Source organism: Musa acuminata, chromosome BXJ2-4 (genome assembly GCF_036884655.1).
Source record: "Musa acuminata AAA Group cultivar baxijiao chromosome BXJ2-4, Cavendish_Baxijiao_AAA, whole genome shotgun sequence".
Classification (NCBI taxonomy): Eukaryota; Viridiplantae; Streptophyta; class Magnoliopsida; order Zingiberales; family Musaceae; genus Musa; species Musa acuminata.
In genome coordinates, this window is record NC_088341.1 from 42,320,171 (window position 1) to 42,334,465 (window position 14,295).

General features: G+C 42.3%; 2 protein-coding genes across 2 annotated transcripts; both read right to left on the reverse strand.

The window, feature by feature from the left end:
• Positions 1-320: 320 nt before the first annotated feature.
• Positions 321-2,969, reverse strand: LOC135610994 (uncharacterized). The gene is made up of 3 exons (XM_065106183.1): positions 1,981-2,969; positions 1,480-1,633; positions 321-992 (listed from the first exon to the last, which is right to left on the reverse strand). The coding sequence occupies exons 1-3, from the start codon at positions 2,701-2,703 to the stop codon at positions 430-432; spliced, it is 1,440 nt and encodes a 479-aa protein (XP_064962255.1). The 5' UTR covers positions 2,704-2,969; the 3' UTR covers positions 321-429.
• A 4,868-nt stretch (positions 2,970-7,837) lies between these two features.
• LOC135610995 (zinc finger CCCH domain-containing protein 17-like) lies at positions 7,838-14,229 on the reverse strand. The gene is made up of 9 exons (XM_065106185.1): positions 13,482-14,229; positions 13,289-13,384; positions 13,113-13,202; positions 12,898-12,999; positions 12,576-12,722; positions 11,974-12,093; positions 11,781-11,840; positions 8,182-8,279; positions 7,838-8,085 (listed from the first exon to the last, which is right to left on the reverse strand). Exons 1-9 carry the CDS (start codon positions 13,920-13,922, stop codon positions 7,944-7,946), a joined length of 1,296 nt encoding a protein of 431 aa, XP_064962257.1. The 5' UTR covers positions 13,923-14,229; the 3' UTR covers positions 7,838-7,943.
• Positions 14,230-14,295: the final 66 nt, after the last annotated feature.

Below are 14,295 nucleotides of genomic sequence, written 5' to 3' on the forward strand. Positions count from 1 at the left end.
TATTCCAGAATAAATAGACTATGGAATACCATTGGTCATTCACGACATTAATTAATCACATAATAATTATGGATGGAGGTGTGTTAATCTATTAACATTACTAACATTATGCTTTTGGGTCTACGACGGAGATGTACACTAATGTCTGCGCACTAATAATATGTAGTTTATTGTGCATATCATGATATTTCAATATGGTTTACATTATATAATATTTTATATATACATTCAAATTAACAGGAAAGTGTAGGATTGGCAAATAATCATTAGCCATTAAATAATTGCCATTACGAAGGTCTTCTAACAATGGAGGGATGACGTATGGGAGTCAGCCTTGGCCTTCATCAATAAATGCACAAACATATCGTTCTGCTCTTCCACAAAATTGAATGGCCTCATCACCGACGATGACGAGATTCGTGGTGGTCTTCAACATGACACGAATTCCTCCACGACCTCCTCCATCAACGACCCGAGCACGAGCCGCTCCAAATCCACCCCCAGCTGTCGCTCCTCCCCCTCGAACGATCTCCACCGCCCGTGCCGCTCCATCTCCCTCAGCGTCGCCTCCCCGTGGTAGTCGTCCAGATCCCCGCTTCTCGCCCCCTCGATCCAACCCCTCGCGGTGTTCAACACTGCATCTTCTTCCGCCGGCTCACGGCGGACGGCGGAGGTCCAGCACCTTTGCCTCCGGCGCAACGGGCGGTCGAGATCGTCGCCGTCGTCGTCGAAGGAGGACAACCGTTCGATGAAGAAGTCAACCAGGAGCCTGTCGGTGCTCCTCTCCTGTAGGTCCGCGTGGCAGCTGGCCTTTAGTTGTCCCAGTAGACCCCACGCCTTCCCCTCACGTGAGGCACGTCCCTCCACCTCGTGACCGGTGCGTTCGGGAAGCTCATCATCAGAGGAGGAGAAGCGACGGTCGAGATCGACGGGGCCCAGATCTTGATTCCTCTCGAGCCGTCTGATCTTCTTCAGCTGCTGCACGTTCGTCCCTGCAGCCACAGATAATCCATATCCACGTTAAGTTAATATAGAAAGAGACAAATCCGATATGAAATTACATATGATATATGTCGTATCGTATTCTATGGGTGTCCCATTGTGGCAAGAGGACACGTGAAGCAGGCATAGCCAACTCAACGAGGGACCATAAAACAACAAGATTATAAAGAATACACACGAACGAGAGGAGGGTTATCATTAATGGGTACAGTTGGCTGAGGGCGTGGTTAAAGCCCGCACCCGACAAGCCACGAGACAAGGGGAGGAGATTCCGGCGGAAGACGAGGACCCAAGTTGTCCTCGACTCAGCAGCAAGAATGTGGAGACGAGAGCAGAAGAGCTGTGTCTCGAAGCTCAACAATGTCATACGGACAATTTACTTCGTGGGCTCTGAGCGCAAACAAACAAAAAGACAGCTACTGCGTCTCAAGATTCTTCACACGAACAGAAGCCAAAAGAAATAAACAAGTGGCGTACTTTCGAGCTTGGCGAGGCTGTGGCGGAAGGAACGCGAGGCGGGGTCGTCCTCTTCTTCGGAGGGGAAGTCCATTACTGACACTGGACTTAGCTGCTGCCGCTCCTCCTCCTCCAAGTGGCATTGGGGTGATCCCGTGCCCTCGCTCTCGGTTACCTGTTTTGCACATGTAATCCATCCTCAGATTAATCTATATTCCACGTGCTATTTGATTTGTGTGTGTTTCCCGATCTCCACCTGAAAGGTAGGGGTTGGGAAACAGCAGCGAAGAAGAGAAAGGGAGAAGAAAGGCATGGCAGGAGCGGGACGCCCGATGAAAGGAGATGAACGGTGATGGAGATGGAAGGACATCTGGGCCCAGTCCTAATGAACCATCTCAACCGCATATTTCATGCATTTCCGCACCAATCGGTTTCTTTTTATTTTGGGGGCAAATAATAACCGACAGAGGTGAGAGAAAGAGGGTGTAACGAATTATTGACGCGCATTAAATGAACCCTCACCTTCGGCGGAAGGCGGTGGCCAGCGGCGAATCCCTCGCCGGTGCTTTTCCGACACGCCCTGGGGCTGCGTCTCGGGCTTGCTCGCTGCGAGCCCTTGTTTCCGTCTTCGGTGGTGTCGGCGCCGGCAGGGGGAATGTCGTCCGTGGCGTCGGTGCTGGCAGTGGAGGGGAGGAAATCAGACCCGTAGGAGTCTGACTCCGACCAGCTGCTGCGGCTGCTGATGGTCGGCGACGGGAAGCTGAACGACCTCTGCTCATCGCCATTCGCCTCCTCCTCGAACGATCTCAGCCGGACGATGTCCTTAACCCTCACCCTGTTCTCCACCTCCTCAGCCGCCGCCATCTTCCCCGTCTTCCTCCAGAAGCTCCCCCTCAGCCGCCTCGAGAAGCTCCTCGACAGGATGCCTTCCTGTCCGGACCGGTGCTCGCCGCACGAGGCCGAGTTGGAGGAGGAGGCGACGGCAAAGGGCAGCAGCTTGATGGCGTTGATCACGGCTGAGATCCGCGTCATGGCGCTCATGGATCGCGTCCGCGGCAGCCTTCGTCCTCCACTACCGCCTCGGAGCTCCGCATCAAGGAGGCGCCGCACGGTCGCGGCATCGGCGTCGGCGTCGTCGTCGGCATCGCTGGCCCGCATCGGTGCCTGCCAGAAGCCCTTACCAACTGACTCGGAATCGCAGTCCAACTCGAGGTAATCCTTTAACATCAGCGGCTTCCGAGCCATCACCACTCAGCGACTCTTACCACCCAGAAAACCACCCTTTTCTCCTCTTGTTTCTTTCTTCTTCGGCGGAAAGAAGCAAATATTAGGGAAGTGGAATGGAAGGAGTGTGCGAAGCGTATTTAAGGGGAGAGGAGGAGGCGGAAGTTGGAAGTCGAAGGAGAGGCGAAGCTTCGGAGACGGAGATCTCAAGACGATGAAGAACCTGGGAGACGATGACAGTATAATAATGGAGAGGGGAAGACAGAGAGAGCAGAGCGCAGCGACGCCGCTTCTCCCCTAATTCCCCTCGTGGTGGTCTTTAATACCCGAGCGAAGGAGGAAAAGGCCAAACTTACGTCTAATCTACCGACTAAGGTAAATAGGTAAGTGGTAAAGTAGATTTCCGAGAGGTGGCAAGTAGGATATTTTAGATTCGTTCGAGGGCTTTTTCGTCTCAACATTTAGGAAATACGACCTCGTTTTGACCTCCCAAAGAAATTAATATCAGTTTGAACGCCAAAAATACACGACCATAAAAGGTAAAAAAGGGGGGCGATTCGAAAACATTTGAACCCGGTCGCGCCGCGAGAGCTGTCGGCGGTATACGTGGCGGCATCGGAGCACAGCTCCCGTTCGTGTGGGTTCCCGTGAGGAGGGGATCCGATGTTGGCCTCGTCGGTGCGCTCGCGCGGGGAACGAGACTTGGGCACGGACGGGGGAGATCCACGCGCGGGGATCGGGTGATGGGGGCCCCGTCGTGACCTACGGCGGATGATTCGTGCGCCGTACGCCTCTTCCTTCGTACAACTTCACGGATGAAGTGCTGTTCTCGGGAGGCAAATATCGCACCACGAGTTGAGGCCCGACTGGGAAACGCATGCGGTGTTCCTTTGGTGGGTGACGTGGAATGTGCCACCTCTGCCTGTCGTCACTTGGACCGCGACACTCGCTTTCTTTTTTGAATGATGGATTGCATGACGATTGTAGTAGGAGTCAGCCATCGAGTTGCATGCGAAAGAATAAGGTGCGAACCAGCCATCGTATAATTGGAGATTGCTTCTTACTGATTTGGAATGACTTAAAGCTTTTAGATGCAACGATGGTGATAAAAATGTAAGTATAGTTATTGAAACAGCTCCTTCAAACAATCGGATAAAAAATTTACCACACTCGATCACCATTTGTTATTCTAGCCATTCTATATTATATAGGATTGAGAAATATAATTTTTTTCATTTATTATGATAAAAAATTAAACTTTCTTCTCTCTTTATGATAAAGAATATAATTTTAAATTTTATTATCTCTTTACGATAAAGATAATCCCGAACTCTCAAGCCTAAATTTCATTCTCTTTATTTATGACATCATAAACTTTATTACCTTCCGTTAAGATATAAAAACATATTGAAACGAGATGACTCTTTTCATTCTTAAACTACTCGAGCTCACATTTTGAGATCTTGGATTATTAACTTGAGCGTCGAAGGGATTAAGTCGAGAAATATCTCTCGACCTAGGTCGTTGTATATGCGGCACTTTGAGAGTATAATACTTTCATTTTCGAAGAATGATATTTCTACCTCTGAGGCCTATTGTATATTCTTGTACACATAAGTCTGAATCATGTCGAGGTGAACAAGACGTCAATGACATTTCCCCTTAACACCATCTAAATAACTCAACATAGCTCATTCAAAATAAAAAAGAGGGGAAGGAAGACATACACATCATAATTTGATTTAAATTACAACTTAATAAGCCAATGACTTAATAATTCTAAATCAAATTAGAATTGGGTCGAGTTCCACCTACATTGGGTCATTGAATGGTATCAAGTTTTGAGTGATATCCTTATCCACCTATATTCGATGATAGAGTGGTATTAGGGGTGTTCAAATTAGTTTGAACCAAATCAACCCTTTTTTTTATTTGATTTTATTATAGTGAGAGAGTCCAAATAGAAATCGATCCAACTATACTTAACTTAACTAATTCAAAACTAATTATTCCAGTCAATTAATCGATTTATAATATTAAATAATTTAATTTTTTTTTTTCAAATGAATTGATTCAATTCAATTGAACTGAATTGAAATCTTGATCCAATTAAGTGATACAATAATATTTGGAAAATTGAGCCAATGTTATTTATAAAATTGAGCCTTTGAGCTAGTTTGATTAATCAATTTTGAATAATTTAAGGGTGTGAATTCAATCGGATTCATATCTTTTAAATTAAAATCAATTCGGTTTGATTCAAATCGATTAATCTTACCAAAAAATGTGCTCTTGAACCATAATCATCTATAGTCTTCAAAACTGAACCATTGGTTTAAATTTAGTTCTGATTCGATATGATATTTCGATTCAATTTGAACACCCTTGCCGTTTGTCGATGTCCAATAGAATTAAGAAAGTATCGAGTAGTATCGAATGCTAGAATAACATTAGAATAGAGTCTTCTTCTTTGTCAAGTGACATTCGACATCATGAGACAAATTATGACGTTAACAATAGACTGTCTTCTAGTGATGTTGAAAAATTTTAAAGCTTACCCCCTTACTATTAAAAATTCTTAAAAAAAATATAATTTTACTATTCATAATATCTCAATTATCAATCTTATCTTTTAAAAAAATAAAAATTAAAATTAAAACGATTATGAATAATAAAAATATTATTTTATTACTTTTTTTGAAAAATTAATTGTGAAAAAAGGCCTTTAAATAGCAAACTCCAAGCTAAATGATCAAACACCGCTCTGAGTGACGAATCTACCCCTTCCAGGGCACAATAAAATACCACTACTTCATTGTGCTTCGTCATCATAAGTGGGAGCTCAAGTCGCACCTTAACTCGGTTACACACGACGAGCAAGAGAATTCGTGCCGTGGATCGTGCAGGGTGACCCCATGCCTCGCGAACCTTCACTGCTCCTTCTCTTCGTCGGGATTCATCGGTGCACGGCGCTGTCACCGTCCTCTACGTTAACTCCAAGCCCTGCCCAGGTTGGAATGTTGTCTTCTTCTACTTCAAGATTCCGTAACAGCTTGTTCCCCATTGCCTGTGTCGAGCAACGCTATTGGAACACTTGCTGAAAGAACGTAGTAGAGTGCAGTCAATGGTAATTTACATATATACACACAGTGACCTCGAGATGGAAGACTTATCATATTAGCCTTCTGTTATCATATTAGCCTTTGCACAACGAGATCCCAATAAAATGTTATCATATTAGCCTTTGACTGTCCCTATTAAGACTTGTAGTTGATTAGTATGAGACTGTGTTCAGCAGCAGTTGGAGCAAAGAGTAGGCATGTGCTTGACGGCCGGGATGTTGGCTATCTACTTAGCAGTAGTTACCTTATCTCGAGAGGAAGCTTCCTCCGGCTTTGGAGTTTACGGGCATGCAAACCTTGTGTCCTTCTGCCGACATACACACAAAGTCTTATACTCGCAAGGATAAAGAAGCAATATTAAGGTTGTGTCCTTCTGCCGACATACACACAAAGTCTTATACTCGCAAGGATAAAGAAGCAATATTAAGGTGATACCAAAGCTTGTCATGCATAAGAAATTTCATTGGCAATATTTATCCAAATTCTTTAGTAAAGACTCTAAAACTCACTATCTTGTTTGGTTTGGGATTTCAAAAACAGTTGTTCACATCAATTCAGCATATACATGAGTTGCGGCTCAATAAATTTGCATTAGCCAAAGAATTCGTATTCTTTTGAACCTAAAATTTCTCTATTTCAGAAGGGCTAATTACATATTATCCAATGTAATTAATTATCTTTAATATCTTGATCTTTATACTTTAAAAGTTATATTACCATCCCTGTCTTTTGAAAACAAAAGACATCAAGAAAATTTTAAATGTTGAACAACCCTTTCATCGTTCTACATCACTCGACGCAATCGGCAAGTGACGAAAGAGCTGTTGACTGAACCAAACAAACTTGTAACTTCCTTATGAATCAGGTTCACTCGGGAAGATATGTTATGGATTCAAACCTCTCAAGTTGGCATCTAATTGCTAATGCAGGTGCTGTAATTGTGAAAATATAAAGATGGTGAGAGGTACTACAAATGCCAGCCAAACAATAAGAGAAGGGGATGTAATTTTACGTGGAAGCTGTAACAAGTAGAGTTTGATGTAAAATATGAAGATTTATAACTAAATCAACCAGTCATTCTTATCCCCTATTCTTTAGCCCATTGTTGGCTACTGACACCACATCAATTGAGATATGTATATGCTTCCAACTGACCAAGAATTTGGTTCAAAACACAAATCTCAAACCTCCAATAAAAATAAAAAAATTTACACATTAAGGCCTTCACTCTCCAGACAAGTAAATTTGATGCAAAATTTTGGAATGCCTCCATTACATGTTGAACAAGGTTATCCTAAATATGGAGATCAACAGTACCATAAGAGTGTTTTAAGTATACAAGAAACTTTGAACCAGGAAGAGCCATGGACGAACTTGGCTGCGGTCCAATATGTCAATTAATTACATCCTACTGAATTTTAACAAAGATCCAAAGAATACATTAGATGAGAAAGGCCATCAAATGATTTGGATTTCACAGTTTCTACTCCCAGGCAAAGAATAGATTAGATGGAAAAAAGCATCTATCTTCTCATATGTTAACAGTTGTATCTGGTAACAAGAACGTCACGCTGATGGAAAATACAACTCCTTGCAAGAGGAACAATTTTGTGCACCGACAAATGCAAAGATAACTTATTTTCATCCTTGTTCCATATGTCATGCAAAAGAAATTCTTAGTTCATAAATACACTACCATAGTGAAGGTTCTTAATCCAGAAAAATGCTACTACAATGGTGCATGAGACCTTGGATAACCACTGATCAAGTGCCAAAATGCCAATGAGTAAAGACACTGATTTGAAATGTATCCCTTTCACCATATTTTGTTTTAGTATGATATTCGGAGATCTGTAAAACACTGAAATAATGCAGGATTGAATTTGTTTCTTTGCTGACTTGACAGCTTATCCAAACTACCCGAAATCAGACTACTTGTCTGCTAAATGTATTCCAAGTGACGGCCAACTAGCAGCAGCCAGTGACCTCATGATTTGATTTCTATCAATGAGAAGTACTTGGAAGGCAGGTAATTAAGGATCAATGGCCAAGATGATAAAAATGGCAGGCACAACTCTCACTTCTGTTGTTTATCATACATGAGAGGATACTATAAATAGAAAGAACAGCTCACTCTTATCATGAATGTGGCATCTCATTGGGTAACCAATTCCACACCTTAACTTCACCTGTGGCATCCCCAGTAAAAAATAAACCACCAGGTCCAACTTGCATGGCTCTAACTTCTTCTTTGGAGAATATCTTACCCCTCTCGCTGAATCTACAAAATGAGAAAAACAATTTACCTCTTAATATAATGAGCATTTCGATAAGCATTAGATACTTTTAAGGAGTGACTATATCAATATCAACGTACGATGGCAGGTCATAGAGGCGGACACTGTTGTCATTGCAAGAACATAATAAGATGGGTTTCGCTTGAGCATCAAGCATACCAAATAAAGAAAGAACTCCCTGAAACATAAAACAGCATCAATTAACAAAATTTTGCTAGAAACATATTGCACCAATAAACCGGTAACACATGAAGCACAAATGTAGGCCAAGAAAAAAACAATCCACCATCTGAAAGAATGATTAAAAAAGCCTTTACGAGATGTGGCTTTAAAAAACTGGTCATAGTGACAGAATCTTTCCATTCAAATGCACACTGAACAAGCTTTTGAAAGACTTTAAAATAATATCTTTATTACTACTTAAACAGGAGAAGGATGCCCAACTCTAATATTTTCTTTTTCATAATACATCATGTGCGTGCTTGGCCAAACTGATAGATTCTTGATTTTGCTGATACTTATAAATATAAACTAGATCCAGCAGAAAAGCAAATAAGTCACCACAATTCAGATATAAAAACAATGGTGACTAAGCATAAAACTGATTTCGGATTTTCACAGATTGTCTTTGCGGTGTGACCAGACACACGATAGATTCCACTGGTAACAAACAAGCATGGTCTGTAGTACCGACCTGTACTGCCCGGTACGGGCAGTACATACCGGTCCGACAGGTTGCCGGTACGCGGACCGCCTGTTACCGGTACGAGTGCACTACAGCACTGTAGCATTGCTACAGTACTCGGCTCACCTAGGTGTACCGCTCGGTATACTGTACCGTACCGGTACCGAGCCTAGGTCGAAACACCGGTACGGTACGATATTGCGAACCTTGCAAACAAGGCTCACCAGAATTCAAGCTTAGCACACATCATACATCCAATAGAGGCACGAGTCCCACCACTTCTATATATAATTTCTAGATGATGAAAATGTACACTTCTCAAAGAAACAGTGAAATAGTAAAGCTTCTTGACAACTAATAATACCAAGGACTGTCGTATCATCCAAAATGGTACAAAATGGATGGTATGTAATGGTACGAGAATGGACCACTACACAGAACGTTCCAGTTTCGGACAGTTCGATCAAAATGTTATATAAGAACATATAAACCCTAAAATAAGTGTGATGCCACCTCGATAAGGGCTTGCTACCTGACACTGTTGTCATTGATGTCATCGTTGTCGTTGTGGGACATGGTTTGCTCATTTGCTACTGTCACAGGGCATCGCCCGCTCATTCAATATAGTTGCGGGACGTTGCCGGCTTGTTTGTTGCTGCCGCGGGATGTCGCTCACTCGTCCAATGTCGTTTCTCTCCGGTACACACCCTCATCTTCTCTTCTTCTTGCTTCCTTCTCCTCCTCCACAGCTCCGTCTTCTTCCTCCTATCCTCTTCTTCCTTCTCCTCTGTGGCTCCATCTTCTTCGTCTTCCTCCTCCTCATCCTTCGTCGCTCTGTCTTCTTTTTCCTCCTCCTCCTCTATTGCTTCCCCTTCTTCCTTCCTCCTCCATTGCCTCCCTTCTTCCTTCTTCCTCCTCTGTTCTTCCACCGCTCTTTCCTGTTCTTCTTTTTCTGCCTCTCCAAAACATTGTAACATACCGATATACTGACACATGGTGTACCGGTACTGACTGGTATTTACTAGTCTGACATATTATCGAAACGACAACCCTTGAATAATACATCATGTTTTAACCAGGAGCATAAGATGTACATAAATGGTTCATTGGATGTTTGTACACACTACTACTATGGATATAGAAGATTTACTAATCAAACTTCAGATTAGCAGAATCTTAGACATTTTATAGACTTTGAAATGCTTTCTTTCACTGTCCAATAAAACCAATAGACAGCATAGGTGCTCTACACAAGAACCATAATGTTGAATGCTTGGATAAGAAGATAAACACTCAAGCGAGAAATTAAATTTATAACTCACCCCAAATATCCTAGAACTTTCCAACCTGTTCCATGTATCCTCGGTCCCAAAGAAAGAAAGTCTTTGGCTATTATTTTGTCATCTCTTAAGATGCAAATCAATTGCACATACTCTTCCCATTTCAAGTGGCAATCCTGTTCTTGTCAGAAGCTACTCTGACAATATACCGAGTTTGATTTAAAAGATTGTACAGTAGAACTTTCCAAGGAACTATGGCTCCAAATACATCATAGACAACAATATTTCATCTACTGATAACGAAGATCAATCAGGACTTATCACCATTCACCTCCTATATCTAACATCGCCTTAAGCATTAAATTTATATCACAGTTAGAAACTCGCATTTAGAAAACAAGCTTCAACCGGGCAGATCATAACTTGAGAAACTTTTTAACTCTCTTATGACTATTTCAATGGCATTGTATCCATGTAATATACCAATGTCCTCAAATACTTAATTTTACAGCAAATGTCATAATTCCAGGAGGCAAATATTCAAGTCCCCGTCACTTTTTCCCATGATCAGATGAAATAGACTGAGTCGGCGTTCTTTGAAAATCCAACACTAACATCACAGGTGAAACAACTCACATTATAAGCCCGAACCAGATCTCTAAAAGGTGGCAAAAGCCCTTTGAATAACAGAGTAGATATGTTTGGTCCAAAAGCTTTAAACCCTTCAACTTTAGGCTTTCACAGAGCATCATCATCCCTTCTGAGAGCTTGCCACTTGCGAACTCACAAGCTTCACCTTGCCTTAGAACCTCCTGAGAGGTGTGTGGAAAAGTGTGGAGAGTCCTCGCCACCACCTCATCTCATGCCCTCACCCCTCGAGAATTCCAGCTGAGAATTCCTTGCCTCAGATCCTCATGTAAGTCCATATTGTTTAACTTGTCTTCCTTCCCACAAGCCTTGCCTTGCCTTACCAAATCCAGATTAAAGTAGAAAGGCTGGAGATAAAGAGGAGAGTCGTCACTACCACTTTTGATTTGCATTCACTTTCTTCTCTTATTTCCTGTTTCAGTGGGACAGCAATTGTGCAGCCACCACACCACAGAATACATTGTTCAGGTGACACAACTCCAGTATTGCTAGAACTTTTGGCAAGAGTTCAATGATACATATTTGAATAATCTTCCAAAATGGCTAATCTTATGGTCAACTTTAACTTTTCAATACATATCCAATCATATATCCTCTGTTTCTATTTTCATATGTACTCACATCCAACAGAAAAGAAAAGCCTTAAAAGTGTTAATGATCCCCTGAAATAACAACCAAAGGACCATATTAAATAAAATAATGAACCATGAAATAAGTTTCTTAGATGTGGTATGAGGCTAATTTTTTTAAATTGAATTTTCAACTGACTGATGTTCCAATTTTTCTGCAATATATTGAATGGTTTAAGCTATTTAATGAAATTAAAAAAATTCCTATAAATCAGCAACTAAATTATTCAAAATCTAATATCATCACAACTACAAGAAAGCAAGCACTAAGCAATCCTAATTAGTTAAACTTCACATAACAAATATCAAAGAATAGCAATAAAACTCATGAGGCAACAATTGTTATCCCAGATCACTTAGATAAAAATTGAACCAACGAAGTTATGGTTTTTGTGATCCAATGTCCAAAGTTTCTTCTATAGCTATCTAGTGCTTACATGCTCTTCATTGTGAGTATACGTTACTTCTAGGTTCCCACTTTCTGTAGCTACCCAGACCTGCACAGAAAAAAAAAATAGACATAAACAGAAAACACTAATAATGCTGCAAGGTGAGCAGTCCAAAATAGAGACTAAAAACAAAAGAAATATTTCTTTCAAATACATAGAAAAAATATAAATGAAAACTAACTTTTATGGTTTTGTCCAGTGAACACGATAGTAAGAATTGATCCCAACAAAGCACTGACATGACAACTGATGTATGGTCAGTAAGTGTCTGGATACACTGTAGAGTTGCAAGGTCCCACACCTGAAAGATAAGATGCAGTATGATTTAGAAAACATGTTTCACAATAATAAAACAAAAAAAAAGAATCAGTGCTTTTCATTGTCAAATATTTTACATCTTCTCTACCACACTTCTAACATCAGTGCTTTACCACAGAAAATAATAGAAGGTATTAAGATTACAGGAAACTCTTCATCTCACCACATCAACCCAAGAAGCATCAGTTGGAAAGTTAAAGAATCCAAATAAAATCAAAGAGAAAATAAACTTTGTCTACAACCACAAAAAAAAAAAGTATAAGAGAAGGATGAAGTTTTTTCTAGGCAAGAATGGGCTTGCTTCCTATGTTCGAATTATATAGTACTGTTTGCGATAGTGAGATCTCACAAATACTTAATACCTAGAGAGTGAACAGGAAAAATATATCAAGGTCAATAACCCAAGGATGAGGTTAAAATCCTATAACACTAAAGATATTTGATGAAAGATGGCACAATTCTTACTCTTATCATGTGATCCATAGAACCAGAGTAAAGCCTCACAGCTCCGACCACTAATGAAACTACTGAAAGTTGATGCCCAACAAGAGATGCTGCTGGTTCAAAGCAGTTTCCTATGGCAATAAATTTCCATGCCAATATGCGTCCATCCTGCAGCAGAAACACAGGCATAAGTTAAACAGATTTAAAAGTTATTATCAAAAACCTGAAGATAGTTATCAATAAAGCAGACTAGATTTAGAAGTTATTATAAAAAACCTGAAGATAACACATTGTCTAAAATTAAGTATCAAAAAAACAAAGAGATCAATGATAAGAAAACTACCTGAGTGCCAGCAAAGAGCAATTCATTGCCAACAACCAGGGAATAAACTTGTCCGATTGGGCCATCAAGACTTAGATCTGTTGCAGTTTGCATGTTCCATGCCTGTCACACCACCCAAAAACAAATTCAATATGATTTCCCCTCATTCAAAGACAAGAACATAACTGCAATCAATAAAGAAGCCTAGAAGAACAAGATTATAAAATGTAACTAACCTTGACAGCATTTGGAACTCCTATAAATATCCAGGGCCCTTCACTGATCATACATCCAACTTCACCTCCCACATTGATGACTCCAGCGCACTACCCCAAACACATGTAAAGGGTTTACGAGGTTATCACACTGGGCTTTAGGGGAAAATAAAAAAGAACGACAAGAGCATCTGTACCTGCCCAGACTGGCAATCCCAAACCCTCACAGATTCATCCTTGCTTCCAGAATATAACTTGTCCGAGCCAGAAGGAAGTGCGATACCAGACACGGCCTGCAAGCATTCGTCACCTGATTTGAGGTACTGAAAACTGAACAAAAGCTCGACAATGAAACCACAAAATCAATACCAAGGAAGCCAAAGAAATCACCTTTTGGTGCCCCTGCAGTGAGGTCAGAAGGGAGAAGCTGTCGCCGACGAACCACGAGTGCAAGAAGCGGCACTTCTCGCCGTACGTACAATTCCCCGCCAGGAAATAATTGCAAACCCTGTCGGGGGCTTTCCCAGGGGGTCGCCCGACAGCGCCTCCGCCACGCCCCTTCCCCCACTTGGAAGGGGGGCCGGAGGCGGCGCCGGCGTTGCTAGGGTTCTTCCAGACGAGGTTCCGCTTCGCGACGCCGCCATCCGGGGACGCGGACTGCTGTTGCAGCGTCGGTATCTCGCTGTGGAGAAAGGGGCAGGGGTGACGGTTGCACCGCCCTGCCCGCCAGTGGTAGCACACCTTATTGTTGGCGCGGTCGGGCGCCGCCGCCTGGGACGGCCCCAACCTCTGGTGCATCCTCTTGTTGCCATTTCGGCCGGTCGCCTCCATCTCCGTCGATCCAAGAAGAGGACAGAACCAAGAAAGGATGGATTCCAGTCGACAAGGAAAAGATTTGAAACCCGGGAATCGGACAGAAAAAAGGAAAGATCTCGAGGGTGAATGGTAAGAGTAGAGAAGAGGAGAGGACAGGGATCGAGGGAGGGGGGAAGCAGAGGAGCGTTCGCGAGATTCTCCTTCTGCTTCCCCGCGTTCTGCTTAGGTTTGGGTTTTGGATGTAGATTGGGTTCTCTGTTGCCTTCTTGCTCTCGGTCGCCGCTTTTCCCCGTCGGCCTCCGTTTACTTCTCTCACACCGCGACCGCGCCGGGAGGCGAGGTTAGTTCTATTAGACCGGGCTCGGTCCAAGTTCCTGATCAGCCCATT

Bases quoted from the DNA above. Each gene is read 5' to 3' on its own strand.
- LOC135610994 (XM_065106183.1), bottom strand. From the start codon at position 2,703: ATGGCTCGGAAGCCGCTGATGTTAAAGGATTACCTCGAGTTGGACTGC. The intron at 1,634-1,980 runs GTGAGGGTTCAT...TGTGCAAAACAG, and splicing joins GCCACCGCCTTCCGCCGAAG to GTAACCGAGAGCGAGGGCAC. The intron at 993-1,479 runs GTACGCCACTTG...CTGTGGCTGCAG, and splicing joins CAGCCTCGCCAAGCTCGAAA to GGACGAACGTGCAGCAGCTG.
- LOC135610995 (XM_065106185.1), bottom strand. From the start codon at position 13,922: ATGGAGGCGACCGGCCGAAATGGCAACAAGAGGATGCACCAGAGGTTG. The intron at 13,000-13,112 runs GTTAGTTACATT...GTGGTGTGACAG, and splicing joins GAGTTCCAAATGCTGTCAAG to GCATGGAACATGCAAACTGC. The intron at 12,094-12,575 runs GTAAGAATTGTG...CTTATCTTTCAG, and splicing joins CTATGGATCACATGATAAGA to GTGTGGGACCTTGCAACTCT.